This window comes from Charadrius vociferus, unplaced genomic scaffold, assembly GCF_000708025.1.
Source record: "Charadrius vociferus isolate BGI_N301 unplaced genomic scaffold, ASM70802v2 scaffold46, whole genome shotgun sequence".
Lineage (NCBI taxonomy): Eukaryota > Metazoa > Chordata > Aves > Charadriiformes > Charadriidae > Charadrius > Charadrius vociferus.
Genome location: NW_009648710.1, coordinates 914,513 through 933,678, shown reverse-complemented (window position 1 = coordinate 933,678; position 19,166 = coordinate 914,513). Strand labels below are relative to the sequence as shown.

General features: G+C 36.0%; 1 protein-coding gene across 1 annotated transcript in view; it reads right to left on the bottom strand.

Annotated features, from left to right (window-relative positions):
• Positions 1-19,166, bottom strand: part of SMG1 (SMG1 phosphatidylinositol 3-kinase-related kinase) — a 98,834-nt gene that overhangs the window by 12,676 nt on the left and 66,992 nt on the right. Inside the window, exons 24-48 of the mRNA XM_009886608.1 lie at positions 18,250-18,395; positions 17,375-17,576; positions 15,440-15,549; positions 14,909-15,056; positions 14,363-14,522; positions 13,575-13,695; positions 12,615-12,863; positions 12,026-12,310; positions 10,901-11,045; positions 10,475-10,613; positions 9,942-10,172; positions 9,666-9,843; positions 8,690-8,851; positions 8,143-8,360; positions 7,815-7,969; positions 6,660-6,882; positions 5,427-5,673; positions 4,591-4,820; positions 3,792-4,040; positions 3,239-3,377; positions 3,042-3,151; positions 2,195-2,413; positions 1,573-1,763; positions 772-944; positions 106-385 (exon numbers count right to left, since the gene is read on the bottom strand). Of these exons, the coding sequence (XP_009884910.1) occupies positions 106-385; positions 772-944; positions 1,573-1,763; positions 2,195-2,413; positions 3,042-3,151; positions 3,239-3,377; positions 3,792-4,040; positions 4,591-4,820; positions 5,427-5,673; positions 6,660-6,882; positions 7,815-7,969; positions 8,143-8,360; positions 8,690-8,851; positions 9,666-9,843; positions 9,942-10,172; positions 10,475-10,613; positions 10,901-11,045; positions 12,026-12,310; positions 12,615-12,863; positions 13,575-13,695; positions 14,363-14,522; positions 14,909-15,056; positions 15,440-15,549; positions 17,375-17,576; positions 18,250-18,395 (4,710 nt within the window). The remainder of the gene's footprint in view (positions 1-105; positions 386-771; positions 945-1,572; positions 1,764-2,194; positions 2,414-3,041; positions 3,152-3,238; positions 3,378-3,791; positions 4,041-4,590; positions 4,821-5,426; positions 5,674-6,659; positions 6,883-7,814; positions 7,970-8,142; positions 8,361-8,689; positions 8,852-9,665; positions 9,844-9,941; positions 10,173-10,474; positions 10,614-10,900; positions 11,046-12,025; positions 12,311-12,614; positions 12,864-13,574; positions 13,696-14,362; positions 14,523-14,908; positions 15,057-15,439; positions 15,550-17,374; positions 17,577-18,249; positions 18,396-19,166) is intronic.

Sequence of the window (19,166 nt, the reverse complement as noted above, 5' to 3'; positions counted from 1 at the left end):
ATTAGACTGGTTCTCACAAAAGTATTCATTTTAATTAGAAAATTAAAATTCTGAAGTAAGTTGAAAATTAAGTTCTTCAAACAATTCATTATTCTGTCAACTTACTTCCTAAAGATATCCTGACAACGCTCTATTGTCATGTTACAGATGAGTTCTTCCATCCAGGTTTTCCATTGCTCTATTCGGTGCTTCTGAAACACAGCTTTGGGATACTGAAGAGCTACTGTTGCATAGTTGTGCAATTGTTCAAGACAACCACGTAAAACGGATCTCCTCTGCTGGAGAAGAGCACCAACTTCACCTTCCAGTTGTTCACACTGACTGATTAAATGTGCCTGGCCTGCGTTTTGCAGAAATGCTGTTGCTGGTACATAACTTGGAGGACCTTTTAGGAAAGATGGTCAAAAAAGAAGCTTTACTCCTTTCTGAAGAACACACATTTTAAAGCATAGAAATACTGAGTGTTAACATCTTTGCAAAAATATTCTTTTACTTGTGATAAAGGACGCATGGAGAATTCATATTGAGAATTTTGAGCACAAGGTAAGAGAATAATCTCATGCCCAGCCAGGGTAAAACTGACGAGTTCCTTCAGACAGCTTGGCACAGAAACCTTGAAGTGCTCTAAATCACCCTCTGAAGAACCCCTTTCTTCTAATTTATTATATACGGGTCCTTGCCTTTAAGTTAGAGGATACTTATAACGCCTCCTGATACTAAACTCTAGTTATTTTTAACCCATAAAAAACCACCACAAATACTATTTCATACCTAGATCCATTTGCGTGCTAATTTCTTGAAGAAGACTTGCAAGTTGCGTTGCCTCTAAATTACTGAAAGCAGTTTGGTAATGTGTTATCCACTGCTCAAACTCATTCAGCTTCACCTGGATTGCTTCCTGGACAGCTCTCTGTTGAGACTGCAACTGTGTGTGCTCAGAATACCTGAATTATTGAAGCCACAGAATCAAGTAAGTACTACAAGAAAAACTATACTTAACTATATTGAATACTAAACTATATTGAACAATACAACTACCCTGTTGACCAGAAAATGAGCATATTCTCATGCAATTGCATAAAGCCTTAGCAATGTTGTGTTGACAATTAATTCTCTTTTCTTACAAAATAACGAATGCATGTGCATATTCATGCAATTCTGAAATCCTTGACTAATTTCAAATGAACTTGAAAAATAAGTTAAAGGATTAGAAACTTAGATGAAGAGGTTTTTGTGCTATTTATCAACAGCTGCATTATGTAGATTAATTTGATGGGACACCACATTCTGCACAGTCCATCTCTTGCCGTATGGGTCAAATGTGGAACACAGACTAGCACAAGTTATAGTGATGGACTGTGAAGCATAGGACAAACAAGACTATTCAGTAGGAAAATGGTTTCAATAGTTCTTCTGTGCAAGGAGCGACTCGCTTACTGCAAGAACAGCTTTTATCTAGCTATTATCTCTCTCAAATACACATTTTCAACATTTAACTCATAAGCACTAAACCACCAACTATATATACACTGGTCTGTGGGACTCCTGATAGAATTCCTGGCTCCTCTGTACCTGTGCTGAAGTGTATGGGAGGGATGATCTACTCCTTCTGCTCCTTCCAGAAATTCTGTTTCCTCCAGTAGTTTTCCTTGCAACTTTTCTACTTCTGTCAACTGCTCTTGCAGGTTCAGATACTCTTCTAAACTACTGTCCAATTTTGGCAGCACGGCAAGCATTTCATCTCTGTTCTTAAACCAGTTAACCTATAACCAAGACAAAGGCGTTACAGAACTGGACTTAACTCAAACAGGTAAGAGAAAGTATTATGTGGCAGCACTTAACCCTTCAATGATGTCACTCATTTAGGACTACCTCCAGTGCTACAAGTGCTAAACAGTAATTGACATTCTTTATTTAGACTGCTCTCTAAACCTCTATTTTAATTCCTCTAGCCCAGATTCAGGCAAAACTTTATAACATATTTTAGAACTAAGACACAGAAAATGAAAACCAAACACTTGCAAGTTCCATATAAGCAACTTCCCTCAATACAAGCTCAATTTAGCTCAATAAAATTTGTGAACTATTTTTAATAAATGACCACCTCTTCCACCACCCAAAAATGCAAATAAATGAAGTGAAAGCATAGGGCCTACTTTGGTTATAAAACAGAAGATTATTGTAGTAAACTCACCTTTATCTCGGCCACTCTTGAAGAAAAGAGACTTCGTGTTATATCTCTTTCCATTTCTCTTTTGCTCTGTTTGTTTTCGGCCTGCTGGCCACCACCACCATAGACAGCTCCAGCAAATCCTGCTTCACCGCCTGCCGTCCAGTCCACCAGAGGATCATAAACAAAAGCCTCAAGCAACGTAAGCAAAGTCTCTCTCCCACGCCGCATAATATGAAGGACCTGCATCATATTTTAAACAGACCCATTCCGATCTTGCATTATCCGTGTAGAATAGTGGAATTTTAAATGTAAAATACTGTATTTGAGTAGGTACAGACACCTGTAACTTATCCCGAACCAGCACAAACATAGGAAGAACACCACAGTATGTACAAAGGCAGCTAGCCTGTAGTAGCATCACTAAAACTGAAAACTGCATTCTAGCCTTCCACGCAAACTCCATCATCTAAAAACAACCACCCGAGGAAGAAACCTCTCCTTTGTTCAGAGCATTTTTTGTTTTAAAAACCGTATCTGTCATGTTTATAAAGGACAAGTCCTGAAGAAAGAGGGTAAGCGAACCTTCACAAAAAGCACTTCAGGAACAACTAGAGCTACAAGCCACCCTCCCCCATGAATTGTAGCTGCACCACTACTCGCATATGCATTTATCTGACCTTTTCATATTTCTTAGATATCTGCTATAGGATGTATTTAAAATAAGTCCTATTAAAATCACACCAGAAAAGGTGAAGACAGAATGTGTCTTCACATTCAGCACAATGTTCACAACAGCAGAATGTGAAAAGTTTTAAGACAATATTTGGTAAATGATAGCCCTCAGTTTTCTGCAAGTTTCCTAACTTACCTGTTCACAAGAAAGCCTGAAAACCCCTTCTACTCCTGTCACTCCAAGTGCCATTTCAATATTGTGCGTCATCCGGAATGGAACCTTCTCTGGTACCCTAAGGCTTTTCCCTTTAAGATAAAAATTTAAGTTGTTTCTTTTAATTGCCAAGAAGGGAAGCCTTTTATTTGAATAACATATAGCATTTTTTAAATTACCTTTTTCAAAGCAAACATTATAATCTATGTGGACAACTTCTCCTGTAGTCATATCTATAAGAACATTATCCAGATGTCTGTCTCCAAGACCAATGATGTAGCCAACCATGGACATAACTGCAGTGGATCTTGCATACGACTTTAAAGAGAGTTTCAGGAAAAAATTATTTGTGGGAATCCTCTGCCAACACATTGGACTGACTACCATCTTAAAACATTATTTTAAGCGTAAGACAAATGAAAACCAACTTATTCCAAGCTGTATTCTATTTGTTGTCTGATGATATCTTACAAGACTTTTCACGTCTTAGGCTGATAATTCTAGTTTAATAAGGTAGCGTTATCAGGTGTATACCCTTTTTTTTTTATTCCAGGTGGTACAACTGCATCATTTCCTGCTAAATGCTAACATTTCCTGTTATGTGAAGCTTCAGCAGTCCTAGCTCACCTAACTCAGGAGTATCAGTGCTTGAACACACCCCAGGCATTTCTTGCCCCTCATCCCACTAAAACCACAACCTTTCAAGGGGAAAAGATATTTGTTGTAACTCACCTGTGTAACTCTCCACCATTCATCCGGTGTGGTACACGATGACCAGAGCTCCTTAGCTAGGAGATTTGGGGGAGTTGCTTCCATCAGTTCTTCTAGAACAGCCCTCATGACATTCAAGGGCCAGTCACGACGTGACACATCGAGACTAAGCCCGACCGCCTTTAAAGCGGGTCCAATTTTACTGTAGTAAAGTTCACTGGGTCTAGGCACTATTCCAGGATTCTGAGGAGTCTGGTAAGAATCCTGAGCCTAGAAGAGGTAAAAATGCTGGTTGACATATTGCAACTCTCATTACCACAGAATAGTATCCCAAATTCAGTTTTGGCGAGAACAATATGAAATCAACTCCTCTGCTGAGGATGACTCCTACATCTCAGAATTCTTTCAAAATTCAATGGTTAAGAAAACTAAAGAAACTGAAAACACATTGCTTTAGCCTACCTTTACTCTTATCAAGGTCAATTTAAAAAAAAACTGTATTCAAAATGAAATGAGAATGAGATGTGGAACTGAAATAATTTTAACCAAGGTTAACTCTATTTGTTCAAAACCAGTTCTCCTTGAATTATCATGCCAGAACAACATACTTATGTTACATACTGTAATACATATAAATACATATAAGCAATTTCATTGCCATCTGGTGAAATCCCAAGAGATATGAATACACAGAACCATTCTGCATGATTATGAACAAAACACAACCCTTTTAAGACTACATTATTTAGAATGGGAAAGCAAATCAAACTAAATATTTCCTTTCTGAATTATCCTAGCTGGCATAAAACATAGTTGTTACCTTTTGTGCTTGTAAAGCAGCTTCTCGCTGTTGCCACCGCTTGTAAAGACCAAACAAAGGTGTAGCTCCATCCACCCACTGGATCAAGCCTGATCTTGTTCCCAGAGGTGTCACAGAGTAGTGCCTTGCGTGGAACCTCGGTGTCTCTTGACGGTTAATAGTAGCAAACATTGTGTTTACAATTGATAAGAACTGCATGATTCTTTCATCTAGATGCAAGTCTTCCAAACCTGCAATACGTTTATTTTGTTTAAAATCTAGTTTTTAGATAAAAAAAAATTATTCTCTTAAAGCCCAAAACTTAGTGTTTTTTGAAATCCTACTTCATTTCAGACTATGAATAGCTTTATAAATTATGCAGATTAAGGATGAGATGGTTCAGCCTAAACTTAAATGTTTATACAGCATTTACCTGCTAGAATCCCCAGTTTATGGCAGGTCTTTCTGTGAGCAGTACACACAACAGTTACTAACATAATTAACAGGTCTTTCCCTTTCAGGGAAGGCATGAATTCTCAAAAGTTCTCTTCTGGGTGCTACCTTAAGCTTCTAGAAAAGTGCATCCAGCTAATCCTATCAGTATGCAAGCAGAACACTGTTTCTCATGCAACCCTTATAAAGAAGGGATCTGAAACACCCCTGACTTACAGCTTCACAAAGCAAAATTGCTCAAAAATATATGATGAGGTGGGGAGGAGAGGGAGCAGATGCTCCAAACAATGCTTTCTCCATATCATGCAGGCAGAGAGAGCAAAAGTTGCAACCGTGCACCTTCCCAACTTCAATATAGTCTGATTTATAACAGTAACTTGTATGAGAAAACTTCAATTTCTTACCTTTGAACAGGTAGGGGTAATTCTTCCCATCTGAACCCAGGAAAAGCAGCTTTTTAGGTTTGGTTTTGGTAGGCAGAATTGTGATGGTGCTACCTACACTATGAATTGTGACTGTGTCCCTGGTAGATACTTCTCCAGGAAGTGCTATTTCAGTGTTCATCATAGCAGCCAACCAAGGACTGATTTCTTCAAGCCGTAAAAGGTAGCTAGCCCGTTTCTGTGCTCTTTGCTGCAAACTTAGCATAACCTATTCCAAAGAAATTTTTTGGGTTAGGTTGAGGTTCACTTTAACAGCTAGCATCAAGACAAAAAGTAAACAAACACCAAAACAGACTTAGTGGTAGTTATCTTCCAGAAGGCATGGAGATTTTTCTTAAACTACCTTTGATCCTTGCCACCCTACTAATCCTTTTATAGCTTAAAATGAAGATGACAAATTGAAAAAACATCCTTTATGCAGGAAATATACCCTGCCTGGTTATAAGCACCAAAGTCACAACAAATCAAACTCCTCATGAGGTTTGCTCCTGCATTTATAAATATGTGAACTGTGCTCAAAAGCAGAAGCATTCAGCAACCACCTGTTTATGTATCTGCATTCTTGCTTGTTCTGTAAAGCAGAAGGGGAACTAAAAAAAAAGTCTATTTGTGTGTAAAATCTACATTCTGTCTACTAAGACTTTTAAAAACCACCAGGTTGGCTCTGGATATCCAAGCGAATTCATATTTTGTTTCTCCTCATACTCATAAAAATACTAATAAGACAAGGCCACATAATTGAAAAACAAGAGTATATTAGGGAACGGTTGATCATTTCAAGGTTGCTGCACAGCTTGAGGACTACGCTTAGATAACCAGAGTACCAACTTGCTAGAATTTAAATCCACTAAACTCAAATAGTATAGAGTTTCAGAAAGACAGTATTTAAAAAATTTAAAGCCCTATGCCCCCAAAACTGACTGGATCTCAGACAGCAGAAGATGCAAGATTTGAAAAAAAAAGTAATTTCATTGGGTAGAAATGCAATAATGTAGACAGTCAGTAACACTTGTTACAGAGGCAACAATTACTTTGCTTTAGTGTCTAACATGCCTGTGGTGATTGCAGAGAACACAAATTACAGGCTGCAATTTTGATACGGCAAGAGAATAGCAAAAGAATATTAAGGATAGGGTCAAGCACATGGTGTACCGAGAGTCTCTACACTGTACTCTTAGTCTGTGCATATAATACCTCTTTAAATGGGAGCCAGCTGCTTCCAGGTTTAGCAGGATTCAAAGGATTCTTAAGTTTCTCTAGTGCATTTTCAATTGCATCTCCATAGTTATCCTGAAACCATTTCTCATGAGGAGTCTCTGCAGGAGCTGCAGTGATGCTCCGTACATGTTCCAAAGCAAATACAATGGGCTTCATCAGAGCTGTATGCTTTTCACGCATGATTGCTATCTTCTCCTCTCTATTAAAAAAAAAAAATTTCCTCTTAACTCCATAAAACCAAGTTACTTCATAAGCAGAGCATTAAAATGAGACTGCAAATGAGACATCTAAAAATTCACAAAAACATTTACATCTCTAAAATGAGGTCTTCAAGGATGACCATATTAAAAGGAAGTATTTCATTTCACACTGAATGCATGTTCCTGTGCATCACACTTTTTTCTTTTTCTTAAACTGAAACATTTGAACTGGGTTTTTCACCACTGGAAACCCTGAGGAGAAGCTCAGAGAGCTCAAACCACCCTAAGCAACTATTTGCTCCTAACTACTACTTCCTGAGGGTGCACCACACTATAAAGAAGGGGAAAAGCACTATTTAGATCATGCTGTTCTCCCATTCCATGTAAGCCCTGACTATAGAATTCAAGAAGTGTTCGTAAGCTTAGCCAGGTTCCTAGTGAATGGCTTTCCTCTTCCACAAACCCATTCATAGGAGAAACGAGATGAGAGGAAAAAAGACTTGCTGAACACTGAAACCAAAAGCAGATTAAGATGTTCTGTTTACTCAAAACATCTGTATTTACTGTAAACTCCAAATGGATTACACCTTTCAACATGCCTGTCCTCATTTCAGCTGACTTGTAAGAGAGATCTTGGAATGAAGAACTATAGTATTTCATAATCCACAACTTAATATGCATTGGGTTCTAACACATTATTACTAATGAAATCCCAACAGGGATTCACAGGCAGACTGTTCTTGTTTCTCATTTGATTAGATTACTAGCTGTAGCATCAAAATGTTCTTGAAGTAATATTACTGGCTCACAAAGAAGCAACCAGGACAGTACAAATTCAGCAGCAACAACACTGTTGATTGTTTGACTGTATGCTTCCCCAAGAACAAACATTTGTTATGATTATTACTTGAATTATTCAAAAAAGACATACTTCCGTAAAGTGTTGTTGTTTTGGACCCTCTTGACTTCATCTTCCAGTTGTTGAATCCTTCTGAGGACATACATGTGCTGTTGCAGTAAAACTCCCAACCAAAGTTCATCCCAAAGAACTGTAACTCTGCGCAGCTCAGCCACTAGCATCTGAACCTGTATAAAACAAATTAAGGTTCACTTATCCTGTAGATTAACAACTTGCAAAAAGAGGACAGCCTAACAGAAAAGATGCACCAAGCTCTCAGTAGGCCTACCCACAAGACAGACAAATCATGTGGTTTGTGATTCAAATAAGAGCACAAGTAACATACATTTGAATTATTTACCTGCAATACCATTGTCGGATTTGCAGCAGAGAGTTTCTCCACAATTTTGCTGTAACAATCTTGCATCATTGCTTGATCTTCATTTAATCCAACTTTTGTGTCATCTTTACTACTTTCTTGAGAAGTTGAGGGGCTCCCTCCATCACATTCACCACCCAACAATTCTTCTCCTTGAATATTACCTAGCAAAGTAGGGATGGCAGAAGGCAGCTTGTTCCCTAAATTAAAAACAGATGTTAAAATATTATTTGCACTGTTTTGACCTTGAAAGATACATCACTCAATACTTCTCTTAGCATCAGGCCCCCATATTACATTAAGTACTGGCCAAGTATACGATGATAAAATTGAAAAAACTAACTTATTTGCCAAACTGGTAAATCAAATGAAACGTATCAGTACACCCCATAAAAAGAAATAAAATATGTTATGATAGAAAGCATCGGAGTTACTGAAAACAGAGCCCCAATAACTCAGTATCCTTTTATCTATTATATAAAATATATCAGATAAAGTGTATTTGAACATTTATTTTTTTCCTCCATACCTGAAGCCTGGGATTCACTGCTAAGTGAAATGGTACCCACTATTGCAGGATATAGTATGAGATGAGGAGAATCTTGGGCCACTCGACACAATAAGTTGCAGATACTCTGACGAACATACACTTCTGGGTGGTTCAGGCGGGAGAAAAGCTGAGGAATAATACCTTCAAAAACAGGAAAAGAAAATGTGCCAATTCATTTCCGTACACTTCAAATGATGCAGAATTTTACTGTATTTTTAAAAGCATGCTGCTTTTGCACGGTGAGAATGTAATGTCTAGTTTCCCAATAAAAACTTCTCATTTTAAATAACTGTCTTTCACAGTAAAGGCAATAGCTTATTTTCTTCCACTATTCAAAGACAGATAACATCAGATGCAATATATAAATCCTTTAGTCAAGCACTAGGAATTGAGTTTTCCACATTGTATCTGTTGTATCATTTTTAAAAAATGGAGAGTCACATTACTAGTTCTTGAAGTTAGCATAACTGGACGTTTCAAAAGAAAGTACAATTTTGCAATAGTTGGCCTCCTCTTCTGCTACCTTCCACGCTTTAACTCAATAAACTTTCGTGGGAAAGTCCCTGAGCAACCAGAACCAGTAGTGTAGTGACAAACAACTACTTCTGAGACACCTTTCTCTGAACAGTATTTCAAACTGTAGATAGGAAAAAAACTCATCTAATTTTTTAAGGCAGTAATGTAATTTAGTACTGAAAAAACTACATCTCCTTTCTCCTTTCAATGTCTTAGGGCAGGGGAGGGAGGGGGTCAGAATCTGTGCTATTTCTCTATTCTAAGATCAGAATGCATGGCAGAGATTTGAACACCTTTAATGGAATTATTGAGTAAAAATCAGGCTCTCTTTCCATCATGCTTAAATAAAAATTTTATGAAAGAGCAATGAATACCTTTCTGCCTGTATTTAGAAAAAAGTGTCAAAATTAATTTTAACAGCTAGGTAACATACACTTACCTCTCCAAGGAGCAGTAGGTGTAGTTTCTAGCCCATGCTCTAGATACTGTCTAAGTTCTCCAGCATGTTTCACAAGCAACCGTAACAGTCTTAGGGTTGCCATCACAATGACATCATCAGTGCTTTGCTCAGAAGTATTTCTTAAGTGCAGCCTGGGATCATCTTCATCAAGTGGAACCTTCAAAGAAAGAAAAACTCCTCTCAGCTAAGTATACAGATCATATCATCATTTATAAAAGTTTGTAACTGGATTTCCTCATAAGCACAAACACTAACCTGACCAGCATTGAGCTTGAGGAAAGTAAAATATGCACTGCAGGAGAGTTTATAGAGACTGAAGATTCTGTCTACAACTTTCCTCCACACTTTAATTAGCCCTTCTGTTGCATTTTCATCAAGATCTGAAAGCCAGGGACAGCTTGTTAATAACTGACGCCATATAACATCCACCATATCATCTTCTTCATTGTCTTCATTTTCAGTGATTTGTAGTGTCATATCTTCATCCTAAAGGCAAATAAAGAGACAATATATTTGATTAAGTCTGCCAACTATTTCCACAAGCAGTATTAGTTCCTAATCCAGTTTTTGTCTAGGCAACCCATGAAATTGCATTATGTGATCATATTATCATAGCCCACGGAACAGGCACGTTACCACTTAGGTAACAGATGGTTTCTTAGAGAATTCTTATATTCTCTGAATTTTAACTTCAAAACATTTACAAGAGTTACTATGAATCAGAAGTAGAGGAAGTAAGTTTCACGCTGAAGTTGAACATTTTTTTAAGCAAGCAAATTTAGACTTACTTGAATCCCAGCTGGACGACACACTGCCTGCCCAAGAATCCCATAGATTTTCTCTTTATCTTCCTCTGCAATGTTGTCTGGAAGCAAGTTCTGAACCTCAGATTTTTCCCGGGGCAGCAGACGAACACCTTCCCCTTGACTGTAATATTTAATGAATTATTGATCCCCAATACATTAGTATTTGTAGAATTACTGAACCCGTTAACATTGTATATATTACTTCTTGAAAGAAGAAATCTTCACCCTTTAACTCAGAATTAAGCTCACTACTTTGAGCGCACAAGAAATAAAGACAATATTCACAATTTTCTGCTCACATATGACTTCTGACCACAAAGAACAATAATCACAAATACGGAGCTAGGATTTATCTTAGGAAAGAAAACTATTTGTGACGTATAAATTGAAACATTAGGATGAATTTACCTGGCATTATCAACTACTTTGCGGCCCCATCTATAAGCCCAACTAGCCAGGGCAGCCCAAGACTTGGCTACTTCAGGTGCCTGTACTGAAGACAAGTGATACAGCTGTCCCAAGATGAAGTCAGGCTCTCCAACTCCAATATTTACTGTGATGGGAGAGAAAGAGCAGCATGTGTTACGATGTAAAACCTACTTTCCTCAGCATACAAAATAACAGCAAAATATTTTAAGTACATAATAATTTTTTGGTCAAGTTAGTACCCCAAAGTGTGAAGTTTTCCAAAATGCAATTATTTTACAGTTTTGACACTGGCTGCAAAACAAAGACCAGTTTTTCATTTGCTAATAACCTTTGCTTATACTCTCCAATTGTTTTCTCTTTCACAGAAAGATGCTACTGAGGCAAGGAACTCATGACACCAAAAGAGCAAGATGCTTCAGAAAGCAGATTTATGAAGTACCGAGGGCAGTGTATTCGTGTACACATTCATTTTCTTCACCATCGAGTCAAAAAGCACCTACTACTTAACAACCATTAACAGCTCTAAAATAATTCTGACTCTGCAAGAGAGGAATTAAGTTATTTGTGAAATCCATGTTTAAGCAAAGACATTTATCTTGACATTTGAAAAGTCTGTCAAAAATTGAGAATTAGAGTACATTTTGTACCAACAACAGAAGTGTTCGAATTAAGTGCACATTAAAGATCATGAGAAAACCTAAGGTAATTGCTTTTCACACTTATCAGGGCCTTCAAAATATAAGTCTTGTCGGTACTTAACCTTGCCAGATCTTATTCAAACTAACAAATACAGGAGCTGAAAGCAGACAGAAGCATGACAAAATTTTATATCCTCCTCATAAAATAAATGCATTCCAGTTTGTTGTTCAATCACTTTAATGAGAAAAAAGTGAAAGAAATACAAAATATCAATATTAAGGTGTTTGGGTTTTTAATTGTGTATAGTTAGTTACCTACTGCACAAACACACACTGCTTCTATTTGTATTAGTAAAATAAACACGTGAGTGATGGAGCACTTAGTCTTTATCAATATAACTGGTGCTATTGCTCAGTGGGATCATCAGTAACTAATTTAAAAAACGAATAAGAAGAACACTTCTACCTGTAGATTCACTTTCAATCCTAGGATATTCTTCTTCTAGCGTATTAACAGCTGGGAGATCAATCAAATTATATATGTTTTTAGACAAGGTAGACAGACCACTGTGATTCTGCTGCTGTCGAGCTCTATACACTTGTTTCAACTGTCCCGAAATCTCTTTCCATTCTGCTTGAATCCATTTAGCCAGCGTGAGAATAGATTTAGCAACTGCATATTCAGCTTTGGCAGATTTGCAAAAGGATATGGCACAAGAACTCAGCATTTCCATGGCATGAGTTGACTGACCTGCATATCATGACAAACATATCTTCAGCAGAGTGTTAACGTTATTCAAAGCACTTCTGAAATTCAGCATTTTCAGATACAGCTTGTAACAATATATTTTTACAAAGAAAATTCTTTTTTGAAGTTAAGAATTACAAGGCAGAAGAGACTTATGAAAACACGCTCAGATTGAGACAACAGTTAATAGGATGAAATCAATTCCTAATGATAATGTCCTATTACGACTTCTTTATGGTCACAGGAATTAGCCCGGTTATAAGGACAAGAAGTCCAAGCATCTACAACATAATTCGCAAATACTCACCTGCTGTGTATAACAACTTTGTCTTCTCTATATCAAGTTCAGGACCCCATTTTTCATCTATCTGACCAGGTACAGACAGTTTTTTAAAGTGCTGGACTAAGTCTTGTGCAGTGGTGGTTTTTCCTAGCTGAACTTCGCTGCACTGGGCAAGCAGTCGTGTAGCTAGGGCAATGTTTCCTCGCTTCCGTGCAAATTTCGCTGCTGTTAAGCCCAGCTCCATTAGATGGCTTTTAATTGGGACTGTTGGTTCTGAAGAAGAAAGCAGGACATTCTAAACAAAATTATTAAACAAATAATAATCGCATCTGGGGTATACAGACAATTTCTACCCAATGTATTCTGTACATGGCCATCAGTAAAAAATTGCTCAGCTCTTTTGTATTTATTAACACCTCCTTCAGAAATTTAGATGACTTCATTTCTGCCTAGAATATTTATATATCACATCTGAAACAAACAAAAAAGTATATTCATAGATTATCTGCTGGGCAAGAGTAATTTTTTTTCCACTACAAGCATTCTTCTTAACTAAGAAATCTACTTATCTGCTAATACAACTTCTTTTTCTCCCATTACCTCTTATCATACTGCACATTTAAATGGCTTTCATGACTGTTTTTAAAGTCCTTATTGATAGTGTTGAAGTGTTCAGAAGTGAAAGCATTTAAAGTATGAAGAGATGAGCAAGTAAAATCCGATTAGAAAAGTGAGTACAGAACTGTTAAACATTTCAGAATAGTTTTTTTTCTTTTTGTCACTGCCACATTACAGTAATAATTGAGACCCCTAGTTGTACAGCAAGACACCTAAATAAACAAAACTTGGCTTTTAAAAAGTAATGCATCTAAATAATAGAAAAATAATTATGTCTAGAAAAAGACACAGTCACTGCTTTCAGCAGAATTTTAAGTTCAAATTCTGGATTTACCTTTCATAACACTAAAATGAGAGCTTATATACCTTTAAGTTTTTCCATCAATTGATTCTGGTACACTGTGTACCTCAGTGCATGCATCCATGGCCTTACATCATGCTGTTTGCATGACCTCAAAGCATCGTTGAAGAGAGGTATGAGACAGTCCTGAAAGAGGCACAGAAGTTGCATAGCTGTCACCAGAGACATCTTCACTAAAATGTATTATCATTTATCAAAACCAAAGACCGTTTACTGCAGAGAAATATTTCTATAGTAGCCACTCTTTATTGTTAACTAATAAAACACAAGTATATTTTATGCAACTCTAAAAAGACATGCTTGATTTTGAGAGGACAACACTAAGAATAGCTGAAAAAATCAAGCAGAACTCTTTTCTCAACAACAGGATTAGAAACTAGATCATTCATCCTGGTTGAAGTTTGACATTGAGTTTTTAATTGCTGAAGTAATTGGGTTTTGATAAATATTTTAAAGTTACTTTTAAAGTAAATTACATGTGGGTGTTGTAGGAGTAAGTGTTACAGTGTAGAAATATATCAACACTTCTCTAAAAAGCAACTACCAATGAAACCTTAAAAATCCTATAAGCGACTGAAAGAGATGGTGTATTTATAACTATAGTAAGAAATCCAATAGAGATGTAAATTTAAAAAAAAAACTTGGATCAAGGCATGTTAGAAAACTAAATGAGGTTTTTTTACAGTATGATTAAAAACAGTCAAAACAATTGATGTATGTTCTATATTCAATATTTCATGACATGACATGCAGAAAGACATTACTCCAATTTGTTTTAAACACACAGTCATACCTCTGATGTCAGCCTGTTGGATACAGTGTTTTCCAAAGCAGAGGAACAATACAACTGAAGAGTGCTCAACACTGGTAAAGACTGAGACACAGTGAGTGTGGAAAGTCTTAAAGGTCCAATAGCGATTCGTGATGTTTGCTTTAAGTACTTAATAACATTTCTGAAATACAAGAATCAGAACAGTCATTTTTGTTAGACTTTAAGAATAAACAGTGATACCAAAACTACTGAAGAAAAAGCAAATTCAACATCTTCAAAGAGATGATGAAAAAATCTTGCACTATCACATACAAGTTATAGTATGATACTTTATTATTAAACTGATAAGAAGCAGTACTTTATCAGCTCAAAGAACTGCATAATCTCCCAGTTAAAAAGCATCTTATTTTTCCTCAGTAAGCTTATAACTCACAGCAGCTAAAACTGGTAGTAAACTACCATAGATGCTGAAGTACAAGTAAGAGTACGCTTTTCACAAAGTTGTTTAACAAAGTAGAACAGCTTTTCACAGTATATTATATTTATTCATAGCACGTTTAAACTTACTCAGATATTGACTGCCACTTTTGCTCCTGTTCTATGTGGTTTACAGCTGTTGCCAGACATACTGAACTTCTCAAAAGCTGTACTTCAACTGCTTTTTGAAGTTCTCTTGGATCAGGACTTAGCATATTAGGAAGGAGCTTCTTCATGTCTACATGGAGATTAAACAATTGAAACCAACTAGAACTGCCAAATTTTATCAAGTGTAATCATCTGAGAACGCATTCTTGAGAGCAAGGAAGTTTAGAAAAAAAAGCCCCTTTTAAGTATATGTATTTAATATATGTGTATGTGGTCATATTAGAAACCGATGATAGATTACTTATAAACAAATACATTAACTACAGAAAACACACTCGTATCAACATTTAGAATGACCACTGCCAATCATTTTGAAGCTCAAATCATAAAGGTTACAGTCTGTCCAATGAACACGGCAAACTGCATTCAGAAGTTTCAATCATTTAGAGAGGCAGACATGTGAATAAGTGTTTACTTTTCTACTTGAAGTAATGTTAACTTATGCATTTATACCTATTTTCTCTTTGGATCCCCCTGCAAGTAGGTTGATATTTTCTCCTGGTAATAATTCTAGTTGTTCAGTGCATTCAGTAAGTTGTCCAGACTCAAAGCTGCTCAAAGATCTGCAATTCAATGTTTATAGTTTTATTTTCACATTTCTGACTTCATTCCAGTTGCTAAATATCTTATACAGCAAAAAAGAAAGACTCAAGCCTAACTTAAAATGTTACAGAGCACTTATTAATTCTAAGCAAAAAATCCCAATTTCCATACAGATTAATAAAAGGCAATAGTACTGCACCGAAGGGATAAATTCAATATCAAAGTGGATACACACACCTTTCCAGCTATGAAGCTTTTTATATTATCATCGCACTATACCTAATATTCTTCTATCATAGTCAGGACGAAAAAGGTTGACTTTGGAAGAGTTTAAAAATAAAGAAAGAAAAACCCCAAACCTTTTTCTCCCCTCTATACATAGAAAAGTAAGTTTTGGGGCAGAATTCCAGGAGGCCATGGTTTCAACTCTGCAGTTTACGTGAAACCAAAATTCCAGAAATACTGAAATATTGTGCAGGTCATAAATTTGCTGCTTCAGGCTGTTAAGCAATATAAATTTGTATTATCCAATTACTTTTTTCCCCCCATTGCTCTAGATTAAGAAATAATTTGGGCTTTATAGACTTTTACAGAACTACACAAAAAAGGCATTGAAAGGTTAAGAGGCTTAATGACTCAGAAAACAGAAGACTCAAAGGTTCAATATTCTTGTTATTATCCACCGAAGAAGGAATTATCTAAGTATCTGCATTAGAAAAGAGAAAAAAAAATATTCAGCATGTGATAACTCCCCTTTCTGCTGAATTATTTTGATCCTTATTACTAGAGAGTTCTTCTCAGCCTGCTCAGGAGCGGAAGAGTCAAAATGCTGTGCATCCTCAGGAGCTCTTTACAGGATTTTCCTGATGATAGATTATCTTACTTCCAGTAATTATCTGGATGAAAACTAACTGAAATCAACCAACACGACCAAACCTCTGCAATAATACAGCAAGCACTTGCTATGTTTATCAGAACTATAGTGGGTTTAGTTTACAAAAACATGAACATTCAGAAATGACACATTTTCACATTCAAGACAAGCACTCACTCTCCTAATGGATTAACTGCACAACACTGAGTTACTGCAGTAAGAAAAAGGAGGGCCCCTTCCTCTGACAGAAGTAGTCACCTTTCCAGACCTGCAAGATTTTATTTCAAAGCTTCCTCCTGTGCTTTTATTTTCAAGTCAAGCCATTTCAGCCAGAAGGATTTTATGGTGTTTACCGCAATAGTAGAGGGATGGAACAGCAATCAAGTTGTCAAATGAAACAGAAAGGACCCTTAAATCTTGAAGGACTATTTCAATGTCACAAATATTTTTTCCATGATCCAGACAAATACCAAGGCTTAGGAAATAAATGCACAAACTACAATCCAAAATTCAATTTAAATAAACCAAAAAAATTAGGTTGCCAAGACCACCTCCTTAATATACTTTTTCCATTAGGTTAATGAATTAAAATATTTTTAAGAACTGTAGCACTGACATGCATTTTATTTTTTACTATTATTTAAGTTGTGCAAAAGGATGCATCTTCGACCAATAGAAAATAGATTAAATTTAATATCTTCTACTTTCAGTGAAAAGACGTTTTTCTTGAATACTAAAAACAATAAGTCAGAAAGCCACAGTAACTGTTTAGAACAATGTTACCTCTTTACTTATCTGTATGGCTAGTAAATATCATGGCCAAGATTTCTCCCTCCCAAGAACACAAATTCCTTCTTATCACACCTCTACTCCAATGACATCCAGTTTCTAAAATCCATAAAAACTTTAAAATTGCAGTTTTAAGATACAGAACTCTAAGGTACTGTTGAACAAATTAATTATATCCTTACTTTATGTAGTTAAAGTCTGCTTTCAGATTGATTGAGGTATTACTATTGCTTTTCTTCAAGTCATGGACCATATTTTGCCACTCCTGAACAGCAGACCAGTCAGCAATGGAAATGTAACATTCACATGCTTTGTTACCCAAGTAGTTTATAACTTCAGGTGAAGCATCACTTGGCTTAGTCAGAACAGTTTTTCTAGTTTCTCCTGTGAAACAAAAAAAAGTATATATACTTAAATATATATTTATGCTTACATATTTTTAAATAGCAATTCTATTCCTCAAATGTAATTTCTATGTTATATGTCAAGAAAAAAACCTTAATTTTAGAAAATTAAATAGTTACGCATTTACAGTATTCTTCTTGCACTTCACTTTTTTTTTTTAAAAAAGAACCTTTTCAAAGGAGGTGTTGAAAAAATTTAGTCCATATCTGTAAAGAAGCATCAAAACAGGAACACAGAACTAAATTAGGAACAAAGATGGTACCTTTTCAAAGATGAAACGGAATACTGAAACAAAGTCTCAGTAGTTAAAAAACTCTTGAGTAACTAGTGCATTTGTGGTACAATTATGTCATAAAAACCTTAAGTTATGAGGATCTAAAATAGTTCAGAAATACATTAGTAAATTACAAAATGTTTTACCTATTACTTTTAGTTTCATTCAGCTAGACCTCAGTACTGCAAACCCTCATATCTACACATAACATTGGTTTCAATGGCATTAATCAGTTCAGTTTAACTGCAGACAAACAGGTTTTCGGATTTAAGAATTAGACACTATCATTACCATGGCTATATCACTAAGTGTTCTAATTTTATGTACATACAGTTACAAAATTGTATTTCTGTTCAAAAGAAACCAATAAATACTGACCATTCAAGGAATGCTTTGGGCTGGCATTATTCACACTGTTTGAATTGGCCAACTTCAGAACAGTTTTGTCAAAGCCTGTTATGCAGCAATCCACTCCTGTCATGGAGCACAGGTGCTCCTGGTATTCCGCAGTAGCTTTTTCAAACCTTAAATGGTTTAATATCTTAGTTAGCATTTTACCAAAAGAGGAAATTGGTTCTGTAAACAGACTACATTTGAAACATTTCTTTACCACAATACTCAAAAAGTTCACGTGTCACGTCCAGCAAGAGAAAGGCATTAACATAGAATACAAGTTTACTGGCTGAATTTCCAGGTTATAGCACAGTATAAAAGCTTTTCCATTCAGGTTTTAAGTACAGATTGAAGGAGGTGAATGAGTTTTCTATTTTACTGTCACACTTTTTACCTGAATGAGTAAAGCTGAATAGTGATTAACTGTGCATCATTTAACAGAGGATTGTAAAACTGTGTCTAGGGCAACAATTCACACTTTAAACTTGACATTCCCGAGAAGCACCTCAGGTATTACAAAGCTGCAAATTATTTTAAGGAATCTTACAAAAAATGAGGAAAAACAGTTATAAACATAAAACCCGATTTTTTTTTGTTTGTTTTTTTTTTTTTATATGTCAGTAATGAAAGGTGTCCCTTTTTCATTTAATAGAATAAAGGATGTATTCCTTTAAGGAGATGAAAACACCAAAATGAAGGCATACCCTATCTGGAACATTGACCCACTTATTTGTATCTGCAGCCAAAGATGCTACTTCAATACACGGAGAAGCCACTTTTTCAAAGCTGAACTAAAACTGCAAAGCATCTCCCTTGGATTCCCTCTCTTCGCAAACTGTGGCAGATAATCAGATCACACCATTGGTCAGAAACTTAATTAGAAAATATTTAAATTAATGATA